General features: G+C 38.4%; 1 protein-coding gene across 8 annotated transcripts in view; it reads left to right on the plus strand.

The window, feature by feature from the left end:
• ARHGEF28 (Rho guanine nucleotide exchange factor 28) overlaps positions 1-25,900 on the plus strand; it is a 258,757-nt gene that overhangs the window by 88,986 nt on the left and 143,871 nt on the right. For 7 of the 8 annotated variants that reach the window (XM_039857455.1, XM_039857458.1, XM_039857462.1 and 4 more), the window contains 2 exons: positions 11,423-11,570; positions 14,058-14,351. In XM_039857455.1, the coding sequence (XP_039713389.1) occupies positions 11,423-11,570; positions 14,058-14,351 (442 nt within the window). Of the gene's footprint in view, positions 1-5,380; positions 5,505-11,422; positions 11,571-14,057; positions 14,352-25,900 lie in introns of those variants that run through there. The other variant, XM_039857461.1, reaches the window with a different exon arrangement.

The following is a 25,900-nucleotide window of genomic DNA, read 5'->3' on the forward strand; positions in this document are numbered from 1 at the left end:
TTAGTCCACCCAACAATCCCATAGGATAGGTAAGTCCTGTTTTCATCCCCGTTTAATAGTTCGGCTGAGGCAGCTGGGTTTGGAACCCAGGTCTAATTTAATTCTACGGGCCTCACATGCAACCCTTACCTTCCTTCCACTTAAGCTTTTCTCTCCCTTTCAGGCTGTGAGCTCCCTGAAGGTAAAGAGCTGGTTTTGTCATTTTCCTACCACATGTGCCTGGTACACATCAGATATTTGTTGATGAAGGAAGAAGGGAGACTAAAATAGTTTAAAAGTGGTCACGATATTCATACTGCTTGAACACGGGTCTTTTTTTCCCCTAAGTCAAAGCATATTCATGTGTAAGTTCTCAAGACCTATTAAGTTAGGTGTGGGGAGACTGTCATAGTCCATCAACACAATGGGCCAGCTTCTGTCTTCTGCAGAGGCCCTGCCCCTGGGTGATGTGGCATTGAACATAGTGGCAGGAGGTGCCAGGAGTTATGGGGGAAGCAGAGCCCACCTAGCAGAGTGGCTTGATTCCTGGTTCTGCCCCCAACACTCCAGATTACTGGGGTCAGGGTACCTTCTCAAAATCTCAGTTTCTTCATTCGTGAAATGAGGTTGATGGCTTCTACCTCAAAGGGTAGTTGTAAGGACTTAATGAGATAATTCTCTTAGAATGGTGCCAGATACATTCAAATGCACGGTGCTATTAATTAAAACATAAAGGTTTCCTATGACGGCCGATTTTTATCTTTATGGTTTCTAAGGAAGCTCAATAAATTGATAAATACTATTGTTTTCACATTGAATTCTCATGTTAAGAAATGAGAACTTTTGTGTTCAGTGTGAGTTAAAACAAAGCCTAGACTCTTGTTTCCTGAGATTACTTCAGTGACATTTATGTGGTAGGGGCTTCGATAATGTCGAAGTATCTATAAATAGGTACCTGTCATAACAAGGTTTGTAGAGGATGTTAAATTGTATTTGTCCATTGAGTGTTTATAGTTAGCCTTATGAAAAAACAGGAGGTTATATACCATAGAGGTTTGGGTGAGAGTTAGAAGATGCTCAAGCTGTTTCACATTCAAATTGAAAAGCCATCTGACTATAGCCGCTATTTGATCATTTGATATAGATTGCTGACAGATGAACTCCAGTGGAGACGTGAATAGAAGCACCGTCACAGTCCATATACCCATCTATGATCATCTGTCCATGTATCTGTAAGAAAAGGGAGGAGGGCCTTTGCATTTGTTTGTCCCTCAACCTGAAATGTTCTTTCATATCCACATGGCTCACTCCCTTACTGTATTCAGGTCTCAGTTAGAATGTCACCTCATTAGAGGATTTTTCCTACTCTATCTAAAACACTCTTTTTCTTACCCCACCTTATTTTTATCAGTTCTTATGAATTTCTTGCAGAACAGTCACTTAACAGTTTGTTTATTGTCTATCTTCCCAATAGAATAGTTTTGTAAAGGCAGGTATTTTAACCGTAGCACCTAATAGACACCCAGTACCTATCTGGAGTGGCTGAATTAATGAGGAGACTTAGGCGCTGGTTCTGGCCGCCTGGGGGACAGTGGGCCAGTTCCTCACCTGTCTGTGTATCTGTGGTTGTGAGATGCAAATAGGATAGCGTATGCAGAAGCACCTCGTGAACAGTGACACACTGAGGAAATGGAAGGTGTTATTCTTCACAAGATTAATTGCTGGTTCATGTTTTTTGGATTAGTTCTCTATTACCAATGTTGTTCTTGTGCGGTTGGGCTTTGTGCTGAGTTAGGACGAGGAGAGAAGTCCAGTTGACTTTTGGTTAAATGGCACCTTTGGTGAAGCCAGTGTTTGGCTCTTCTGTATGTAGTCCTGTTTTTCACTGAGAGCCCCATACAGTTGACCCGAAGATTCAGAGAGAGTTCTAAGTAAGGGACAAAAAAAAGGACAGGGCCAGAAAAATGGTCTACTGCATTCTAAAGCCATTCACAACTGACTCTGAAGTGGGGCTGAGAATGAGAAAGGAGTCTCTGAGTGTGCTCTCCCTCATCCCGACACTGCTGTATATGACATAGATAAAACGGACTTACCAGAATGTGGGCGTGGAGATTAGATGAGTGTGAGTAGTTCGAAGAAGCACCCTCCCCACTTTATGATGTGTCACAAAACGACACATGCCATAGTGCTTCTTTTGCTCTTAGTTCTTGCTTTTGATCAGTTGAAATGTTCTCTGTCGGCATCAAAATTCAGCTTCTTTTCCGCCCCGCCTTCCTCTTTTTAACAAAAAGGTTTCCAGAAAGCAGATCCTGGTAGGATGGGTATTTCTCTCTTCTACTCATTTTCATTGATCTATTTTCCATCTTTCTTGCCCTTTTCCTATTTTAATTAAATTCCATGTTGCTTCTTTTTTCTAGCCCTTTCTCCTCTTGCCATTGTCGTCACTCCTCAGCCCGCGGCTGCTGCTTTTTCCCTTCCCCTCCCCAGTGAGCCCTCATCCTTGCATCTTCGTCTTTCCTCTCTGTCCATACACTTTCAGAGCTGGAGTGGACCTTTGTTTCTGGATGCCCTTTCTTCACTGCCCTTCTTCTCTTGTTTCTATGGCTTCATGGTTTCCATGCTGTGGCTGAGCTGGCTTTTGCCTGCTTTTGCTGATTTCAGAAGGAAAAGAGTGAGGAGAGCAACAGGCCCTGAGGTGCTCTGTAGTTTGACGAAGGTGATGGGGGTCTAGGAAAAGAGGAGACAAGGAATGGAGGGATATGGATGTTGTGGGGATGGGCTTTGGGGCACTTGGGGAGAGCTGATTGACTTCTGAATTTGACTTGTTTCCATAAAGGTCCTTCCTAGTCCATGGGGGAGGAATAGGATCTCAGTGGGAGGTCAGAGATGGCAGCTCTTTTGACTAGTAGCTTTGAGCAGTGGGAAGAGTATAGGATGGAGGGTGAAGACCTGGGTTCTGGCTCTGGGTCTGCTGCGTGATGGAACCCAAACAGGATACCTTCAGTTTCTTCTCTGTAAGGTGAGGATTTTGTAAGGGTTTTGATCCAGATGAGCTTTAAGCCTTCTTTCAGCTCTATATTTTATCAATTTCTGAATTTATGCCTCTCTCAGCGAGGATTCTTTTATTTTGCATGGAGCGTTGCGTGGCAGGATCTTCAGTGCTCTTATTTAAGAATGGCCTGCTGTGTGTATGACTGTATGTGTTGGAGTTAGAGGGTAGAAGGGATGTTCAGGCATAGATACTGGTCAGATGAGAGGGGTAAAGGACCAATACTCTTCCCACTGCTGGAAGCTACTAGTTGGAAGAGCTGCAACCTCTGACCCCCCACATACACATACAGTGAGCCCCTCCTCCTCCTCCAGAGACTCCCTTCTTTTTACTCTCCTAAAAGAGACGTCCCGTGGAATACAGGAACTATGTGGTTTACCCTGAAATAAGAATACAGATAGTTGTGTCACTGTTCTTTACTCAGAAGAGATCAATTCACAGAGACTTAGGGTTCTTTGTTTTTCTGATAGGTTTGGTTTGGCATGTTCGATGCTGTCAGCTGATCCACACTGGTCTTCAGACAATACTTGGTTTCACATAAATTCGTAGACTTTAAGTGTTAAGTAATAACCATATACCACCATCTGCATGAGTTCAACCTGAATCTGAAATTGATGAATTGTAGTCTTTACTGTGTTGCAAATGTAAAACTTATTTGAGATGTGAAATATAGAATGAGTTAATAGAACTTTATCTTCCAATGCAGACTAGCAGAGAGTGTCCTAGAGTCACAGGGCCTTAGAGATCTTAAGCAGATGGTGTTGAAACTTTTTTTTTTTAAAGAAATCTTTTTTTCCAGTGTTATGGAGCTCTTTAATGTATATGCTTGATTAAAACTTTATTTAAATATATTATTCACATTTAAATTTATTACATTAATTAATTAATTTATTAAGTCAATGAGGACAATAACTTAGCCTGGAAGTTCAGGTCTTCTCCAGTGTATTAAAATTTGGTAAATAATGCATTTAAGTGAATGCGTATTTTTAGGTTTAGAAATAATTGGAAACATATTTCCTCAAATGAAATTTAAATGGAATGTTTGAACTCCCAACATTTTTCTGTTAGAACCTAGGGTTTCCCCGGTCTCAGTTTGAAACTGCTAATGCAGAGAATTAAAATAAACTAAGCATCAATTCAAGGAGCTAGGAAATAAACCAAAGCAAAAGAATAATGAGAAAGTAATTTAAAAAACCCCACAAAACTCCACTTATCTAGACCCACCCATTTTTTTTTTTAATATGGAAGCTATTCTAGACTAGATATTTAGCTTCATTCTCTCTTAGAACAAACAAAAAAGCAAAACAAAAAAAACAAAACCACCATTTCCTGGTAGTGCTTATTCCTCCTAAGCTGAAGTAATCCTTGTCCTCTTTGGACATCTCTGATCCTTAGAAGGCTCTCACTGCAGAACCGAACTCTGTCCTGTCCTTCCCCCCATTGTTTTATGCTTTCCCCTGGGGGCCTGCAGAACATGTCTAATCCCTTGTCTGCATGACAGACCCTCAGATATTTGCAGTCGTGACCATTTACTCATGAGTTTTTTCTCCTTTGGCAAAACAGTCCCAGTTCCTTCAATTGTTCCTCATATGACAACATGGTCTTTTAGTCCCTACAGCATCCTTGTCATTTTCCTCTAAATGTATCATCGGTTTAGTCTACATTTACATTAAAGTATTCGATGGCCCAGGTATGTCTGACAGATATAGAGAAGAACTACCCATACTCATTCTTTTTATTTTTTAAAACATTTTATTTTATTTTATTATTCGTTTTATGTATACCGTATATTGGTTAGACATTTATAGTTTATGAAATGATCCCCCCGATAACTCTATCATCCCTCTGGCTCTACACGTAACCATTACATTACTGCTGACTACATTCTTTATACCGTACTCAATGGAATTATTAGATTTTCATCAGCATAGCATTGGGCATGTTAGCGTTTTAGTCTCAGTGATGACTCATGCTTAGTTGATTTTTGACTAAAATCTCAACTGGTGTCCTGCTATTAGACTGCATATTGCTTCATTCTTTATTTTTGCATTAGCTTATTTTGGAACAAAGTGCAGGACCTTTATTCCTCAAGAAATAGTGGGACAATGCAAGAGTAGAGATTATAATTTAAGTATTCTTATTCTCAACCCAGTGTATTTCCTACTATGATGTACTTAAAATGTCAGATATTTGTTTTTAATTTCTAAGAGTTCTATGTTTTCAGACTCTTTGAGTAAGTTAGTGATTTTAAAAGGAAGCAAGATAAGGAGCTTTTTAGAGTCTGCTTCTGGTCTTGTGAGGAATCTGGGGTCATTTACTGACCTCTGTCATGAATTGTTTTTTACTTCATTCAGCTGTGTTACAGAAACAAAGCCTATTTCAATTCTATAGTGGTGAATCATCCCACCACGGGTGAAAGTCATCGAGAATTTTTGTGTTTGTTTAACTGAGTTTAATGCAGAGTTTTGAATAATGGGTATGTTTTTAATATATATTACTATATACATTTTATTTATAGTAATCATTTTTTATTAGTAATCTTGTTAATTGTGTGATTTGGGTCTTTTATATCCTTGTCAGTTTTTGTCTGTTCTGTCACCTATTGAGAGAGACGTGCTGAAGTTTCCCATTGTGATTATGGATTTCTCTATTTCTCCCTTTGGAATTGTTAATACTCCTTTCTATCTTTTGAAGCTATGTTATTAGGTACATACAGATTTAATATTATATTTTGTTCAACTGACACTTTTTATAAAGAAAAGTTCCTTTCTCTAGTAATGTCTTGCTTTAAAAAGTACTTTGTCTAATATTATTTTGACTATACTAGCTTTCTTTTCGTTAGTGTAGCATAGTATATTTTTCTCTTAAACTTTCTGTGTTATTTTTTAAGCGTTTCTCTTGTAAGCAGCATATAAATATTGTTACAGTTTTTGAATTTAAAAAATTTATAGTCTTGGTGTTGTATTTGGATCATTTAATTCATTTGCATATAATATAATTGCTGATATAGTTGGATTTATATCATACAACTCTTTGTTTCGATACACGTTTTATGTTTTTTTATTTCTCTTGTCTTGTGTTTTTTATTATTTTCTATTCGATTTTTTCCTCTATAACTTGTTAGTTATACATTCTTTTTACTATTCTATTAGTGGTTACCCTCAACTTAAACATATATATTTGATATATTGTAAATAAGTTATTTTAATACTTTCCCCAAACTGTTGTATACTTTAATTCCATCTCCCTTTTAGATTATTGTTGCCAGACATTGTAGTTCTACAAATATTTTAAAATCTATGACATTGTAGTTATAATTTTGTACATTAGATATTAATTACATTTACTCACATATTTACCCATTTTACTGTTCCTCATTGCCTCTTGAATTTCCATGTTTCTGTTTGAGATCATTTTACTTGTGCTTCAATAAATCCATTTAGTATTTTAGTGCCGGCTTGCTGGCCATGAATTCTCTCAGTATTTTTCTTAAACATTTAAATTCCAACTTTATTATTAAGAATATTTTTATTAGGTATGGAATTTTAGGTCATCAGTTATATTCTTTTATTACTTTAAAGATATCATTCCATTGTCTTCTGGCTTCTATAACTTCTCTGAGTGGTCCTCCCCTTTCTGGAGTTTTATTATATTTTAGCCTCATTTCTGTAATTCTTTTTAAGGATATGCCTTTTTAATTTTTCTGTCTTTATTTTCTAGTTTTTATCAGCAGGAATGTTGGCCAACTGTGCTTTATTTCATCCTATCTGGAAATGGAAGCCATTCCTATCCCAAAGTCTATTTCTGAAGAAATGTCTTAAGTCTTTTAGGTCATTTTAGTTTACCTTCCTTAAAAAAAAAATGACATTCTGATATTTCCTCCTGGGCTAACTAATTTGTATTCACCTATATTTCGTTGTCTTAGTTTTGGTTTGGGAAAATAAAACTGAATGATCTTTATATTTTACACTGTACAAAAGATGCTTTGAACATGCTTTAAAATAGTGGTTCTTACCCTTTTTGAATCATATTCTCCTTGTACCCTCCTAAGAATCTCTGATTAAAAGACAGACACACTCCCCAGATGAATGTTTAAAACTGTATATATCTTCAGGGGAATTAAGGAACATTTTCCCAACCTCCTCTCTCCATTCCACTATAGATTTCAGGTGGTACAATTTCACTTCTCAGAGGGGAAAGGGAGTGATTCTGATGTTGATCTCAATTGGTTCACTTGAGGAAGTGAAAATTTTGACCTGCCTAAGGCAAAGTTGAATAGAAGAGGGACGATAATAATTCTTTACAAATTTAATCAGGCCACTAACAATGATGGCACCGTTTAGTAATAGACTTTCATAAAAGTCACAATTTATTTCAGTGGCAATGGAAAAAAATACGAATTTAACTCAGTGAGGAACTGCTTATTATCTATTAACTTAGGAAATACTAAAAAAAAAAAACAGCTTTGACAAAGTTGAGATGAAAATGATACTCTTGACCAGCACAGGTGGCGATGAAAGTTGATAAAACATCTTTGGAAATCAGTTTCACAATTTGTGACAATCATTCACATTGTTAGACCCATTTCTAGAATTTTATTCTAAAAAAGTAATTTAAAGCATAAAAACAATGCACATGAAAATGTTTGCTATAGTATTTTTTATAATGTTAATAAGCTAGAAAACTTAATGTAAAATAATAGAGGAATGATTAAATCATGGAACATCAAACACTTAATGGAATGCAATTAAAAATGGTGCCGAAGATTGTAACAACATGGAAAAATACTTTTGATAGAAAAGTACAACCATATGTGTATTTGTGCCACAAGTACAACTATGTAATAATTAGCTGTGCATTGAACAAAGACGGGAAGGAAATAAGAAAAAAAAAGCTGATACATTAGAGCGGTGTCATTATAGATGAAATCTAGATATCTTTACTTGCTATTATTTTGTTCAATAATTAAAAATTTAGGCAGCCTTCTAATTTTATGAACTTATGAATTACGTTTTACATTGCATGAACTGAGAATTTAAGTATTTGGTATGAAAATTATTTTTGCCCCAATGGATAGCTATTGTTCCAAAATGATTTATTGAGTAGTCTCTTCTTTCCCCGATGATTGGAAATGCCACCTTTATTACATAATTTCCATGCGTCTGTTTCTGGACTCTGTACTTTGTGGTTTACCTCTGTGCCACTACTGCACTGTTTAAATTGCCGCGGTTTTATTGTATGTTTTGCTTTGTGATGGATAAGTTCTGATCCCTCCCCCCACAGCTCAAGCATCATTCTTTCTCAAAAATCTTGTTTCTAGTCTTATGTATTTATTCTTCTAGATGAACTTAGAGTAAGCTTGTTGAGTTTCATTTGAAAATTTCAGTTTGGGTTTTGATTAGAATACATTAAATTTACAGATTAATTTGGGGAGATAATTTTGCCTATCATGCCTCTTATTGTTTCCAGAAGTTTCCAGAAGTGAAATACTGAGTGTTCTTTTATTTCGGATATAGCTAATTGACAGAGAGGTGATAACACATCTGTTATTTTCTATGTGGAAGTGTAGTGATTCTGATATTGTTGTCAACAAATTCACTTATATAAGTTTATAGTTTTTTTTTTTTAATTAAACTAAATTTTTTTTTGGTGACATTGGTTAACAAAATCCAGTAAGTTTTAGGTGTGCAATTTAATAATAAGGCATATATTTATATATACATGTATATATATATATATATACATATGTATGTGTATATATATATACATATATATATATATATATTGCATTGTGTGTTTTCCTCTTGTAGTTTCTTTCTGTCACTTCATAATTGACCCTTTTTACCCCATCTACCTCTCTCCTCCCGCCTGCCCCCACTCTGATAACCACTAGTCTATTGTCCAAACAGAGACTCATGGACATGGACAAGTTTATAGTTTTCAATTGCTTAAAACAAAGTATGCAATCGAATCCAGATGGAGAAATGATGGAGGCACATTGGAATTCTGTACATTTGAATTTATTTTTGCCATTAATAAAATTAGTGGCCTTTTAAGAAGAGTAGCAGTTTTCAGTGGCTGCTATGATTATAAAGACCCCAGTCTTAGCTAAAAATCATCACCTGTGGCTGATTTTTTATGCAGTACTTTTTCGTGAGCACATTTTCAGAAGCCTGTTCCTCCTGCTGATCTCCTTTGTAGCTTTATCTAACTTTTCTGAATGAAAGTGTTCTTTTGCATTTGTTTTCTTTCCCCCTCTTCCTCTTTCTCTCCTGCCAACTCCCTCCTACCCCATTTTTGTATGTTGGGTCTCTCTGTTGGTTTCTTTATCACCACCCGCTTCCCTCCTTCTCTTGTAATTACACCATGTCTTTCTGATCTCTTTGTGATTAGCAAATAAGAAACTCCTTTAATTGCTGAATATTATTCTCACTGCTAGGACTTCTGGGCATCTCTCTTTAATGGACATGTATTATTTCTGACCTGACTTGTTGTTTATCTTCTTTTTACCAAAGCATGATGTGGTCTTGAGAGGGAGGCATAACTGAATTATAAAAGCACTATTTTGGGTTGTATTGCATTGAAAAGGGTTTCTGTTAAACTCTTTCATAAGTTGCAGTCCTTGTTCACCCAACCAGATAAAATAGTAATATGATCCTTGTTTTGAATAGATACAGACTAGATATCCTTGTGATCTGTGAAAAACTTTAATCTGTTTATACAATTTATTTTTTATTTTTTAAAAAATCAACAGGTCAGGTCAGATTCTGTCCATGGATAATTAACAGCCCCTTTAGCAACCAGGAACATGACTAAAGCAAGCTGTTCTTCCTTTTTTAGGAAATGGAATTTCATCTAAGTTTCCTCTCTCAGTCATGTCAGACATTTGTTATTGATTTTTTGCTTTTCAGATCCTCTTCCTGAACTTTTTTCGAAGCAATTATATGGTAGATTTTCCTTGACATGTTACTTTCTATTGATTATATTTGTGCGTGTGTGTGTGTGTGTGTGAGAGAGAGAGCTCACATGCAAAGAGATGGCAATCAAAATTGGGAACCGATGTCTTTTTCCAGAACTCCACAATTTGTATTTATACCAATTCAAAATTTAAGATAATGTTTCGTGTGTGTCAAGAATTGCAAGCCACTAGGAAAACATCACCTTTTCAATTTTTAAATTTTGGAAGAAATAACCTTATAGTTACTGCAAAGAGGAACTCCATACTGATTTTGTTTTTGATCCTAATTTGCCTAACTCTTGATGTCCTACTAATATCATGCTAATGTCCATCGAAGATGTTAAGGAGACTGTGTACACTTCTCTGTTCACTTTTCTCCCCTGTCACAGGGGAAGGAATTCTTGGAGGGTGGGTTTATTTTTGTTGGGCGGGCACATAAAAGCCCAGATGCTTCTCTACACTGGGCCCAGCGAGCTCTGGAGGCCCTCCAAAGTGGGCGACCCCTTCTACCTCCTGGTTTCCATTTCCCTGCCACTCCCATAGGCTGAGTGGAATGTACCCTCTCCCTGGAGGCCCCCTTTGTTTGCCTTTTTATATTTGAGAGGAGGGAGTGTCCCAAGTCCTTCAAGGTCCCAAGACCATTTGGCAACTTGTCCATCACTGCTACTCCCTTGACTGTGGCACTGCTGATTTAACCCCTCTATATAGCCTCTGGAGGTAATATGCTGGAGAGTGCCAGCCTGCTGCTTGCTTCCTTGACATTTCCTCCTTCCTCAGAGTGTCCCTCGGTGACCCAACTGGGCAGCTGTTCTCCTTGGGACCAGCGCACTTCACAGGGCTTTGTGCCAAGCAGAAGCTCTCAAGAGAAAGTCTGAGGCCGGATGAGAGGGGACTTGGAAATCCCTCAGAGAAGACAAACAGTGATTGGAAAAGGCACAGCAAGCACGAGAGCACGTGGTGCTATTTATTTGGCAATGTTTGCGAATATTTAAGGTTCTTCCAACAGATTGTGATCCAATACAGGGTAAAGTCATAGCTTCAAAAGATAATTACTCTGAACCCGTATGCCATGATGGTATCTCAGAGGAAAAAATTAATACAAGCAATGGTTCATCAAATAGGAATTCAAACAGAGTGAAAGACAAAGTGTCACATTCTCACATCTATTAAGTTAAAAAAATTCTTCCCTATGCTCCTAATGTCTTCAGCTTTAAAAACAACAAACCAGCTCTGACATGCATACTTTGATATATCAGAAGGCATCCCCCTGTTGTCCAAAATGAGGTTGTTGGAAAGAAGGATTCATAATATCTGAGCTCGCTCACGTGACGTGAAGATGACAAACCAACCTGTTTGAGACCTGGGTCCTATTTATTGCAGTTTCCTAGAGTCAAGTTGAGGAAGTGTGACGATGCTCCAATTTATTCATTTTTCAGGGGCAGATGACAGTCTATGCGAAGTTTGGCAAAAATGTATATCTTCCTAAAGACGCCGAGTTTTATTTTATTTATAACGGATCTCATCAGAGGCACATTGTGATGGCAGAACGCATGGAGGATAACATTCTCCAATCCAGCATTCCAGGTGAGGTGTCCTTTTTACTGGGTAGTTGGGAAATCTGCCTGTAAGCATCTTCCTGCCAGGGATATAGTCCAGGAAGAGGACCACGAGGAGAAAGTAAACGGTGCTCCAAGGAGGGATGGGTGTGTGAGAGTGAGTGTGCCTGCCTGTGTATATATATTAGGAAGAGCACTCACACTGGGTTATCTCACATCTAAGGTTCTTCCAGCTTGTCTGCAGCTCTCTGAGCAGCCTTGCCTTAGGCTCAACTCTCCAGGTTGGGTGTGCTTTCGATGCAGTCCAATGGAGGTGACACTGTATCTTAGGATCACCTCTAGTAGCCCCACCCATCCATTGCTAGGGATAGCTCAGGCAGAACTGAGACATTGACAGTTGTCTTTGTTCTCCCTTCCTCATTCCCCTGTGGTCAGTCCAGCAGCCCTAGGGGCCGCTTCTCCCTGCTTGCTCCCTTTGGTAGCTGGGGTTCTTTCATCGGTGCCCTGTTCATTCAGACACTTCCTTGCTGGACCTCAGAGTCCAGAACTTTCTCTTCCCATCACCAAAATGTTGACATTCTAAAGCCAGTATTTCTCCTAGATATCTTCTTTAATCACTGTGATGATAAATGACAAATTAATGTATCATGTTAACGTGTTATTATGAGCTAATAGCCTCAGATATAATTGTTTTGTGTTTACACTGGGGTGTGGGTTGTGCATTGAGACATCAAGCTCTAGCCTAAAGGTGTAATTAAGATGTCATTACCTGCAGGAAGGGAGGCTTTTGTTGTTCTTGTTCGTTGATTTGTCAGTTTTCCTTAATTGCGGGTTTTTTTCTGACACTCATAAATTGTATCATATAGAGAACCATCAGTTTTTCTTACAGGTAATATTGACCTCATTTTCAGAGGAAAAATGTTGAGTGCTTCTGTAGTATATTCGTTATCTGCACAAAGAAGGTGACATGCAAATACAGGCGTAGTTAGAACTGCGAAGATGTGCAAAGACCTTTCAGCCCTACCTGGGCTTGGTCATTGAGTCAATCTGTTGTCCAGTTTCTGAGACTAGTCTATTTTAACTACTTCTCTGACCCAGTAACTCCCATCCTTAGGAGAAAAAAGAGAAAGCCAAACCTCATTAATGGTGGAGAGTCACTTTGTTACTTTGGCTACTGGTCTCTCTGGCCTCCGCCTTTGTGCGTGGGCATTACATGTCCCCTGCTGTTAGCCTCTCCCACTTGTCTTGGTCTTCACTTTTATGAAGACTTTTATAGAGAAATAATAAAAATAACTGAAGTGCCACTTCTAATATCAAAACTTTTGTCTTTTTACTTGCAAGTAGGGATGAACCTCCTTTCCACTCCCTATGTGTTAAAGAAAATCATTTTCATTATGTTGTGGCCTGTGGCAGTGAAGGTTCTTACCTTCATTTTAACAGATTCCTTACAGGCAGGTGACAGTTCTGTTTCTGAGCCTTTAATTTCCCTGGTTATAGCTTTATCGGGGTGACCTTTCAGAACCATGTAGAACAGATTTCTGTAATTATATATTGGATTTGCATAGTGTAGAGGTTGGGGCTGCATTCTGTGTCTGCACATTGGACTACTTTTAAAGAGGCAATATGTAAATGGCAGTAGTTCTTGCTTAGTAAACCTGGAATACTCTTGTCCCTTGAAGCCCTGGCACCATAGCCTTTGGGGAAAGGCTTCGGAGAATAAGGCAGAGCAGGAATGACTTGTACCCATTAGCCATTTGCTTGGGGGCCGGTAGTGGCTGAATGTTAACCCCTCTTCTGTACAGTTATGGTTAGCATAATTACAGAAGTACTAATTCCTGGAAATTCTCCAAGGGCAGCATGAAAATGTGCCTGGATGAAAGTTCACCAACCTTGGCCAAATGAAAGAAGAGGAGTGTAAGGAGGGGAGACAAGTATCAGGATTAGGTGACCACTCACAACAAAAATATTAAGAACATCTATGAGATAGAGAAGCCATTCTCAGAAGTGGGAGGCACTGAACAATATAAATATTTTTGTTGAGTAGTCTTCACCCACCCCAAATCATATTCAGAGGAGTTCTATGGAATTAGGGCGACCTTCTGTAATTTTGTCGTGCCACTTTATAAAACTGTTACCTAAATAAATACATAAAGGTAGAAATACATTTAGGAAGAAATGACAAATTTGAATTCAGGAGTTGGAGTAGGTGTAAAAGGTGAAGGTTTGCCAAATAACATACCTGGTAATCTTAGGAGAATAGACACTGAAGTGCTCAGAGCTCAAAAGGTTAGTTTTAAAATCAGGAGTCACTGGAAAAAGATGTAATCAGCTTTAATTTGGCCCCATAGATTTGGCAGCATTTAAAAAAAACTGGATGCCTTTCCTCTGCCTTGGCCTCCTGGATCATATGGTCTGTTTAGGCAGCACAATGAGACTGGTGACCACTCGAGTTTTGGACACTGTGAGAGCATCTCCTGTAGACTCTGGGTGAACTGTTCGCTGTCTTATCATACAGGCCACGGGCTTCAGGAGACTGTGACGGTATCTGTGTGCCTCTGCTCAGAAGGTTACTCCCCGGTGACCATGGGCTCCGGCTCAGTGACATATGTGGACAACATGGCCTGCAGGCTGGCCCGTCTGTTGGTGACCCAGGCCGATCGCCTCACAGCCAGTAGCCATCAGACCCTGCTGACTCCGTTTGCCCTGACAGTGGAAGCGCTGTCCGCCTTGGATGAGGAACTCGTGCTGGCTCTGACCCATCTGGAGTTGCCTCTTGGGTGGACTGTCTTGGGAAATTCTTCACTTGAAGGTGGGTCTTCACCAGAAAATTTGCATGTCTCCTCTCTATGTCAAGTTCACAATCTGCCTTACAATTAATTGTCTGTTTTCCTGCGTGGGTTTTCCTGCCTACTTTTGACCCAAGCCTCAGTCCGATGTGGCTGGTTCCCGTGAGGATCCAAGCCACTCATCTCTGGGCTAGTTGACGCTGCTTTGCCTCAGGAGGGAGGGACTGCTCTTTGCGGCAGGCTCTCAAGTCAGCCTCTTTAGGCTGCAGCTCCACTTCCCTGCATGTTTTCTTGCTATGAGAAGGGGTGATTGCTGCTCTGTTTCTAAACAGATAGTCATCAAGGGCAATGAAGAGCATGCAGCCAACTTCTGCTTCCTGGCTATGAGAACTCCTGGGCAAGTTATTTTCGTTTTGATGCCACAAAGTTATAATTTATAAAATGAAGCATCATAGTAACTACTTCATTGGCTTCCAGTGATCGTTAAATTAGATAATATATGGCGAAGCTTCTAGAACAATGTCTGAATATACTAATTCTTTTCTTTTTGCTTGTTCCTGCTGTGTTGAACCCTAACGAGATAGCTGTAGTGGGTGCTCATGTGTGTACCCACCCATTAGCTGCTTCTTTATCCAACACAGTCCTTGTGAATGCAAGCCCCATTGGCTATCAGAGCCTGGTGATCCAAGAACAAGTTCCTTCCAGAGATGCTAGTGATTTGGCTTTATTGTTGGAGTGAGCTGGAGTGAGAAGGTGGGAGGAAATGCTCACCAGCTCTTGTGGGGTCCAGCCAGCCCCTAGATGCATGCTATTTAGAAGCTGGACCCTGGGCAATAGCTTTTATGCAGCCAAGTCCCTTCTAGGGAAAGACTGGGAGATAGGAGTTTATGCTTGCTTCCTCTACTCTGAGCCCTGGGGAGATAGCAATGGTGCATGTTTGTGTGATCATAAAGAACTTCTTTTTTTTCTATAGTCCTATGGGACTCATGGATGGAAGCTCCTTTGGCTTTCAGAGCTAGGTGTTGTGGGGGCCCATCCCTCACTTTTAAGGTGGGAGCCTTAAAAGTTGCAGTACTAGATGTGTGATCCAAACTCTTTGCTCCTTAGGGAGAAGCTGGGAGTTGAGGGTTCCCTCCTGATCGTATGGCTCTGTGTTGGGAATGGGGTTTATGATGAGAGTGTGCCTCAGGCTTTCCTACCCATTTTGATGTAGGTATCTTAGTCATCCTATGTGTAGGAGCCATTCAGCTAGTTTCTGGATTTCTCTCAGAGAATTATTCCATGTAGAGCTGTATATTTGGTGATTTCACAGAAGCAGGGAAGTTCAGGAGACTCCGATGTCACCATCTTGGTCCCTCCCCTTCATTTTAGTAGAGTTTTACTCCAAGCAGTTCAGAATTTCTTACATGCTCAATGCATCTTTTTCTAGTGTCCATATTTTCTTAGTGTTGCTTGTCATTAATGTAAATGAATTACAGTAACAAAGTAAGATGTAAACTGAGGCATGGGGCCCACTGGAGTTTATCATATGTTATTGAGAGTGGCATTGTAAGTGGAAACAGTTTTTTTCCCCCTAGTAATTATTTCTCCTAATATTTTTTCAAAAAGTAGTTAAAGCTTCACTATTCATACTTATTAAAACTTCTTTATGTTTGTTTATGTTTTGGCGGGTGCTGCATAATTAGATGTTACTGAATGAGTATTGATTTCTGTAATAACTTTGTCGTGGAGTCTGATTGAAGCAATACTGTATTTCCTTGCATTTTATGGTAAATTCCTTGCTTTTTTTCTTTTCGTTCACTGAGAGTTACTAGGAAGGCCTGAGATCCTGGAGAAGGGCCAGAGCCTGAACGGACTGTTGTGTTTCATAAAGAAAAGCAGAGCCTTTTTTTGGCCCTGCGTCGTACCCATCATTACTCACAGTGCAACTTCATTATGTGTTCTAGGGAAGGAAATATCCTGGGTTTTATTTAATTTCGTGCCATGAATAAAATTGGATTCCTATTTCATAAAATTAAACCCATTCTTTCTGTGAAAAAAGCTTTCACGATAAAAGCTTTTGCAGAGTCTCAGGACCCCAAATTTGCAGTAAAACGGAATAGTTATATAATAATTATCCAATAAAATTTCACAATTTATTTTTTTTCTGTTTGGGGGTTTTTGCTTGTTTGGTTTTTGGACAAAATTATTTTCTTAGAGATTGACATACTTTTGATAATTAAGTTAACTGGGATAAAATATTGTTTTATTTTGCCGGTGCTCAGATAATGTTTGAGTAAAGTTTTTCCTTCCTGCTCAGCCATATTACTTTCCTTCACCTATGTTCCCAGAAACTTGACATGGCTGGCAAACACCAAGATTGCCATCAACATGGGGGAGGCTGCCATTTGAGTAAAGAACCCAAAGGGACTACAAATGACATCTCAGAGGACTGATGGCATTGCCCCTGGGAACATAGTAGCGTCTCTCGCAACCTATGGAAGAGGTAGAGCTTGTCCTATTTATGTTTTCTGATTTAAGGAAAAAAGTCCACTCACTTAAAAGAAAGGCATATAGAGACTCTCATATATATTTACACTTACAAAGCAATATATAGCAACAATTTGCAAATTTAAGACTTTTTTGCTGAAGTAAATACTGTTATTTTGAAAAACTGATTTTGGCTTTTCTGCAATTCTCTGGGTAAAGGTAGTTCACATGTTCAAGGGTCTCCTTATAGGCAGAAGTTCCTTGTTGTGGAAGAGATGGAACTCCTCATTATACCAATTATAAAAACATAATAAAACTTGTTTTTTTTCCCAGATTTTGTGATATAATTCATATTTAACTTGTGTAAGTTTAAGATATACAGTGTACTGATTTGATACATTTATATATTGCAGAGTGATTATCACTATGGCATCCGCTAACATCTCTATCCCATCACATAATTACCATTTCCTTTTGGTGGTGAGAACGTTTAAGAAAGATAATACTTTGAACTGAATCTGCAGGGCAAAAATATTAAAATCTCTAATAAAACAAAAATTTGTTAGATTGCTTTTTCAAGTTTAAAGAGGTAAATTTTCCTCCTGCCTTTATAATCGATTCTATGCATGGAAACAGTTTTTAGGGTAAGCCCAATTGAGCTTTTGCAACTTTTCTGCAGGGCTGTCTTGGGCATAAAGTTAAACAGAGCTGATGTAATTAGAGAGCCAACTTTTCATTCTTCTATAGATGTATGGTTGGTTGGAGAGCTGTCCCCAAGGAGAATTAATTGTCAGAATTGGTATTACCTGCTAAGAGTGGTTTGGAGAATTATTTTAATTATTAATTCCAAAGATCACTTTAAGAGTACGCTCCTTACTGTGCAGATAACACCAGTAGAGTTATAGCAACCACCACAGATTTAAACTTGAATCTAGAAATTAGAGAAATGGTTTACTAGTTGAAGAATCCATGTTGTAAGGACAAGTCCAAGTAGAGCGTCTGTGCAAAAACAAGTCATGGAGTAAAGAATAGCGATTTAAAGGAAAAGTAGAACTTTTGTCATGGACCCAAGTTTAATGCATAGGTTATGTAATGTGATGCTGTTACTAAGAAGGGTGGTTAGAATGATGTCTGCTTTATTAATAGAGTTTTCATAAATTAATTCCCTTTGAAGGAGAATGTTTGTCTTTCTACACTTTACAACTAATAGGGAAAAAGGAAAGCAATGCAGAGGGCCAAAAAGACTTTGGAAGAAAGTCTGTAAGAGTAAGGGTTATTTAGCAACCGTTAAAACTGTGTCTTGATTGTTTAGTGTTCTCTTAAGGAGTTTAAAGAGCAGTCATAATATTGCTCCTTATCTGCAGGAAAAGCCATTAAGTGAGAATTAACAGTTTATTATGAAAGACTAGGTGGGAACTGCCAATTTTCTGTGACATCTGCATCTTGTTTCAAGCCATGTACCTGAAGTCATCACCTTCTTTCTAGGCAGCAGGAGAAGGGAATGTGCAGGCCAGCAATGTTTGACAGAGGAAAATATCTGTTTATCTTTCTTTGAATAGAGGAAAGAGACTGTACCAGTAAGAAGCAAGATTTGTTTAACACTTGCAATGGAGCTTGAATACAATTTGCTAGCTGTAGAAATAGAAACTAGAGCAAGGCTCAGTAGCACAGCTCTGTTGCTTGGCCCCTACTTCACTGTATTCCAAGTCTTATTAACCAGGGGATGGCACATTGAATTATAAGAGTTGGCCCACAGACTATGTGAAATGTCAGCTTTGTTTTTCTGCCCTAAAACTTTGTACTGGACAGCAAGTTTGAAATAACATCAGCTGAAATACCACTGGATAAAGAACCCAAAAAGGACAGATTTATTACGAAGTACAAGTTTCTGGGTTTAAAAAAAAATTTCTGAGGAGTTTTGTAATTGATGAATAATAGATATTGACTAACTGTGGGGTTTTTCTTGGAAATGTTGACATTTTCCAAGCAGTTGAGTACACGCAGTATTATTTTCTAGCTTTCTATCACTTCTGATAGTGCCTAATGGGACAAATATCTCCATACTTTCTTTTCTGACATTTAAAGCTGGTATTATTTTCCTTCAGTTGCTAAGGTAACCCGCTGGCTAAATGCTAGTGGTGGAGAGAATGTTCTTTAAAACAGGTCCAATGGTAAATTGGTAAAATTATTTTGCAGCACTTGGCCATGCACATGCACACAAATGTGCATCATTTGTGAAGTTTTAAATCTTTAATTTAAAAATACTTTCTCTGTCTTCTATCCACCCCCTACTTTTTTTGGGCTTTTAATATTTAAAGCTAAAGAATGGGTTCTCTGGCGCTAAAGAATTTAATACAGAATTGAAATCCTATGGAAAAGATTTTCCCCCTATCTATCAAATCATTTGGATTTATTTTTTAGTTAAGTCAGTAAACTCTTATTAAGTACATTCTCTGTTTAAGGTACTATGTTTTAAGGAAGAAAAGCAGCTTAAACTCTTCCCTAAAAAATAAGCTCTCTACTTTTGTCTGGCACCAATGACCCTTCGACGGGAATAGAGAATTACATATGTACATTTAGGAAATAAAGCATAAGGTTGTACTCAGGTTGCTTTCTCCCTCTTTCATATTTTTTTCAAGAAAAAAAAAAATGTGAACGCGAGCTTTTATTTTCAAGCACTCTACCCTAATCTGCTTCCCAAAGGATTCAGGAACATGGAAGCTTTTAAAATTTACCTCTGATTGGTCAAAACCCATCCCTGGATTCTCTTCTCTGGGAGCTTGTCCAACGTTGCAGGATGCATGTGGAGGTTTTTGACTGCACACAAGGGACTAAAATGGAATTAGAAAATAACAGTAGCCAAATATTCTCTTAATACTTATTTTGAGGAAAAATACCAAAATTTTACTGTTTTCCTAGATTTCTTTAATAGGATTTGAATGCTGGTAGTTGTCTTTTTGCTACTTTATTTAAAAAATAATTAAAACATTGGTTTTACAATTTGGAGGTTAAAAGGCTGGTGGCTGAAGAAGAGGCCTGGGAGAGGCCTAGGGGAAGGGCCTGGGCAGCGAGCCAGAGTGTTGGTATGTTCTTAGGGAAATGACCAATCATATGTCCTGTTACAATGCTCCCCTGTACTTAGGCTAAGTGAACTTTACAAGGCCTTGTCTTGACTCTTTCAAATATGGGCCTTGATGGGGGCAGAAAGCTATGTAGGTAGAAACCCTTCAAAATCTTCTGTAATCGTACCCTAGTATGATTCCCACATACCTGCTTTCTCTTCCCCATATCTGTAGCTGTAGACCTTTTATTTTGCAGTTTTGTCATGGGATGTGCACGTGTGTGCAGTGACATATCAGGCTGGCATCTGGAGAGCAGGACGTGAGCCTGGGCCCTTAGGATTGGTGCTGCTTAGTTCCCTTCTGCTTGCTTTTCCTTACTCTCAATTTGTTGATCTATGAAGTTCTATCTTTTCTGCCCTTCTCTTCTTGATTTTGTCTTATTTTACCTAATTATTTCTTTGCCTAATGGGAGGCATAATAGTTAAGCACTTAGTTTTGGAGATAGAAAAGTCTGGCTTCAAATCCTTGATGCCCCATATACTAACTGAGTGAGCTTGGACAATCGCATAATTGTGTCAAATATCATCAGTTTCTACCCCTAAAGGCCCTACCTCATCCAGTGGCTGTCAGAAGTAAACGAAATAATGCATGTAACTTGCTTACTACGTATTAGATGGAAATGAGAAATGTAAAGTTCTTATAGTTGTTGGCACTCAGAAAGAATGAAATAAAGGTGGCTGTGGTGGTTTATTTCTTTACTTTCATTAATGCATAATAGCTGCCCATCTAGATTTCTAATTAACTTTTTCCAACCTCCTCACACTCACCCAGGTGGGCAGCACCTTATATTCTGACTTCTCGTTTGATTTATCCCACTTACCTTCCTCTTCTATTCTCACCAGAATGTTCCTTGCTGACTATACCCCGATACTGATGGAGGAGATGAGATTCCCCCCCACTGAAGTTGTAGCTTATATCCACAGAGTTTAATATTTCTCAGTCTGAGCCTTTGGACTTGGGGCGCTGGCTGTCAGTGCAAAGGCAGTAAGTGGGCCCTGCCTGGGTGCAGATGAGTGGCCAGTTTCCTGGCTGTGCTTGAATTCAGACTCCCCATTCAGACTTTGAAAGATCATTTCCAAGATATGATGAGTCGACACTTTGTCTGCTTGTCGTTGATAAAATTAGACTGCATTGTATTTTCATTTGTCTCCTGGTGGGTCAATTGGGAGGGTTGCTTATGGTAGGAAGAGAGAGAGGAATGTCTGACACATAGTAGGCTATCAGCGAATATCGAATGAATGAATGATGGATTTGAATCATAGCCTTGAAGAAATAGTAACAAATAAAAAAAAAAAATACTGCGCAGGCTGGAAAGGGGGTGTGACATAATTGCTGCTTATGGCACCTAATGACCTCCTGCTGCCTGAAGCATGGGCTGAAGCACATTTGTTTTAATGACACATCTGGTGTCTTACACTGATACAATTATAGTACTTCCTAAGCAGACAGCTAGTTCCTTTAAATTATGCTTTTAAATTATAACCAGAGGAAAACTGTTTTCAAATATACCATATATCAATTTAATTTTTGTATTAAAAGATCAGATAAATGTGTATGACTGATAAGTCCTCTCAGTACTGGCTTTCCTAGTTCTTGAGAACTCTGTCCCACATGCTATTTCCGTTACAACTTCTTGACAATCTTGGATAGTGAGCTAGGCAGATAGCATTTTCCTTTTATAGATCAAGCAACTTAAAACTTGAGAATTAAGTGGTCTTCCCAAAGCTACATCTTTGTAAGTGTTCAAACCCAGACATTTCGCCCCTTTAGTCTTTCCCCCTCTGTGCTATAGTGTTGTGTCCGGATCCTTCATATCTCGTATCAATGCCTACGTTGTATAATTCAGTTCCAAGATTATGAAGACCAACAATTAGATTGCCATCTTTAAGTCCTGATAAAGACTTTTTAGTGTTTGAGTTGGTTTAGTACTAGTTCCATGAGGTAAAATAAAATATAACCAACCTGTATGAGAAGCAAAATCCATAAAGTGCATTCCAGTATTGTACATTACAAGGCAAATTTTCTGGAATAATCGTGTGTGATTGGTGTTTTCCTAGATTATTTCAGTCAGGAGTAGCTGTAATCTGAGTGTCTCAAATGTGTCCAATGCAGAAAAGATAACATATGCCATTATGCTTGTTTTACTTCTACTTTTTGGCTTTATGATCCAGCCATGCCTGTCATGTTGGGTTATGCTTCATGGGATGTTCTGTTTCTATATCTTTCCTATGAACATATTTACATTTGCAGTTCCTATCTTGGACTCATCAGCATTTGATATTCTGTGTGGAAGTGTGATTTGTTTATATATACACCAAAGCCCTCATTAGACAATTTAAATAGAGTATGTTGTAAGACATGATCTCTCTTTCTATTTTCATTGAGAGTCCTGAAAAAATGTCAGAGATTGTGTGTGATGCTCATGCCAGAGTCTCTCTTCTACTCTCCATACGTATTTTTAGTAACAGTTTTTTTTTCATTTTCTCTTTGTTTGTCATTTTTTGGCATTTAATAAACATCTGTAAATTTTCACGATGATACCTGAAGAGCTGTTTTCTTGGTTTCTTTATCTCTATTCACACTCTATGGCTAAGCCTAGAGCTGTAGTTCATCAGAGTGATTTCATGGGCCAGATGTTTATTTCATTTTGTATGCTGGCTGTATGATTCCCAAAGACAAGGACAGGACCTATCTCTCTATGCACAGGGCCTGACATATAGTAGTGGTTTCATTCAATGTTTGTCTACTGAATGACTTAAATAAACAAACTGAGACCTCCATGAAATATCTATGTGTGGCTTTGAAACCAGAGTAGAACTTATTTTAATGAATCGGATTTAGGTGAATTAAAAAAATTGCTCTTCATAAACTTACAGTGTTGAATAGATTTCAGTGGCTCCACTCAGGAGTTATGAAACATTATTAAGCTGTACAAAGTATACCTGTTTCTGAATTAATTTGTGTTTAAAAATATCATTTGCTTCTAGATCATTGTCCCTGTTACATTTTAGCTTTAATATTTTCCTCAACGTTTAAGGTTATATATCCTGGCTTAGCAGTAAATAATGTGGATTAAAAATAACTTGCAAGAATCACAAACATTTTATTTTTGCTCTTATTCATTGGTGAAACTTTTTACCTCATAGATCTTAAGAGGTGGTTGGGAAGACAGTAGTATGAAAAGGAGGCATAGATATGTATTTTGTTATACCACTTTTTTATTTAAGGTAGGAGATCCCAACCCTCACTTTGCATAAGAATCACTTGGGAATCTTCAGAAAGGATTAATGCTTGGATCTCACTTCAGAAATGATTTTAATTATTCTGGAGAGGACCTTGAGCACAACTGTGTGTTTGGGGGGTGGGGAAAAAGTAGAGGGGAAGAGACATACAGATACCTTTGAACTCCAAAAGTGCCAACATCCCTCATCCTCCCCAGTCACATTCCCTTCTTTCCCCTCAGAGGTGCATGCTGACTCCTGTAGTAACCATTTCCTTGCTTTTCTTTATAGTTTACTCTCTACCCCTAAATAATATGTTTTACTGTTCACTTTTTAAAAACTTCTTATTAATTGAAATGTAGTCTGTGCATTCTCTTGTAACTTTTATCCCTCAACATTGTATTTCTTAGTTTTTTCTATGTGAGCCTGTAATTCATTTTTATTGCTGTTAAAATACTAGCATATGATTATACTGCAATTTATTCTTTTGTTGATAGACAGTAAGATAACTTCTATTTTTGACCATTTTGCATTTTTGTGAGTGTTTTCTGGTGCATAAAAAGCATAGTCCTCACTAGATTTTAAATGTAGGAGTGGAATTGTTCAGTCACGAGACATTAGTTTCTTAAAATTTATTAGATGATACCACTGTGGCTGTTCTAATTTGCATTTTCCCTAATAGCAAATGCGAGTTCCTGAGGGCTTGGTAACTTATTTTTCAGTCTTCGAACCCGAATTTATTACTAATTGAAAGGCATAGTCAGACATCGTATAGGTATGATAATGATCCCAAATTTGGACTGAGCAGTTCATAAAATCACTTTCCTTTGGTAATAACCAAACCATCCGGCCAACCCTACACTTTTGTTTCAGATACTCTGGAAGGTCTCTTGGTACGTGTTGTATTTCATGTATCCTTGATCCCAAAAAATCCTGAGTAGGAATGAACACTTTTAGGACCTTAGGTCTTTGATGCAGCTGCCTCATTTTCTAGGCAGAGACACTGAGGTGTGGCAAGCGAGGTGCATGGACTTTGAGTCTCCTTACCCGTCTGTGGCAGATGAACCTCTTTTTATACTGTGAAGAGAATGCTGATTGAATGGCACAGCCTGCTCAGTTCCTTTTTGTGTCTGGGTGATTCGCTCCCAGGATGTTACAGGTCATACCTTTTAATGTTTGCCATTAGAACAATTCTTAGTAATTCTGTTGTAGTTACATTGGTTCAAATAACATCTGGCACCAACTGAACAGGAAGAAACCTATTTATTTGGGGGGGAAAAAAAGATTTCATTTTAATTAAACACCTCCACCTCTGCCAAATTGTATAACCTTTCCAAAGCTTGTTTTCCTGACCGCTGTTAAGAATCTGAAACTCTATAACAAACAGAATAATTTATATATGTCATGATGTTTCCTCTTTCAAGCTGTTTGCCTGATTCTGTGCCTTGAACTTTTATGCCGAATGAGAAAGCTCTCAAAACGTTTTGGTTAGCTTTTTATTTGTTTTCTTCAAACATTAGAAGACCTCTTTTCCCCTGCCTCCCCATCTCCCCAAGGAAGTGGGTCAATTCTGGAAGGGGAGAGGGATGCAGGCAAGGGGGAGAGAGAGGGATTCTGTCCCATGTGTTTATTGTTCTCTCCCATCGAACGAGATGGAGCCAGAAAGAAGAGAAGAGGGAGCTGGGCTAGAAGAACGGGCTGGAAAGCTCTCTCGGTGGAGGAAACTACTTCTCCCCATACTCCCACTGTGGGTCATGCTGAATACCGTGAACCTCACTCCAGTTTTGAGGGTATTTAGGGGATTGCCACATGCTTTGTAGGGAGTACCGTTTAAATGATTGACACCATACTTACCTTTATCAATGGTATTATTCTAAAAGGGAATGCAAAAAGTGCAGGTGCTCTTTTTGGTCATATTTTTCTTAGAAGAAAATTGTGTCCTGTATAACCATGGGACAGATTCTCTCACCAGATTCAGATTGGGACCTGTGACTTAGAAATTCCATCCTGGTGTGGCTGGTTACAGTCGCACGCTGACAGGTGTGTTGGGGAATGTACACACTTGTGTTTGTTCTGTTACCTGATCCTAGCAACTCTCTTCCTGATTATTATTTAAGAAGGAAATAAATTGAAATGATATACACATGACTTGTTGGGAATCTGTGAAGAATAAAACCCTGCTTTCTAATAAAACAATTTTAAAGACCAAAAACTTAAAGGTTAAACTAGTTAAGGATAAGTACTATAATAGCCAACATAGCTCTTTTTGAAGATATCAAGTATATTAAACAAATGTCTGGTGGGGGTACACCGCCTTGTCTGTTTTTAGATGTTTGGGCATTTCATATATCATCTTACGGGGCAAGGGGAGTCTGTGTTGTGTCACACAGATGACGGAGCAAATGCATGGTGAAGTCGGTGTCATTTCACTGGGAAAGCTCATGTACATACTTAAAATATAAGGCGTTTTGTTCATTGATCTAGATATAGAAATCGTAGTATAAAGTAATTAAAAATGTAAGCAGTTTTCTTTTGCATCCATGAGCAGTGGAATATTTCCTGGTTGTTTTAAACCAGGGCTTTGTTGGATGCTGGCTCCTCAAATAGCATCACGACCACCTGCTGGTGTGACAAAGCTGAGTTTATTGCCTGCTTTGGTAAGGGAGAACTCCACCTCCATAGATCCTTAGCAGTGTCTCAAATGGGGAGGCAAGAGTAGAATTTAGTGAGATTTTAAGTTTGGTATAATGAGGGTCTTTT

This window comes from Pteropus medius, unplaced genomic scaffold, assembly GCF_902729225.1.
Source record: "Pteropus medius unplaced genomic scaffold, Ma_sr-lr_union100, whole genome shotgun sequence".
Classification (NCBI taxonomy): Eukaryota; Metazoa; Chordata; class Mammalia; order Chiroptera; family Pteropodidae; genus Pteropus; species Pteropus medius.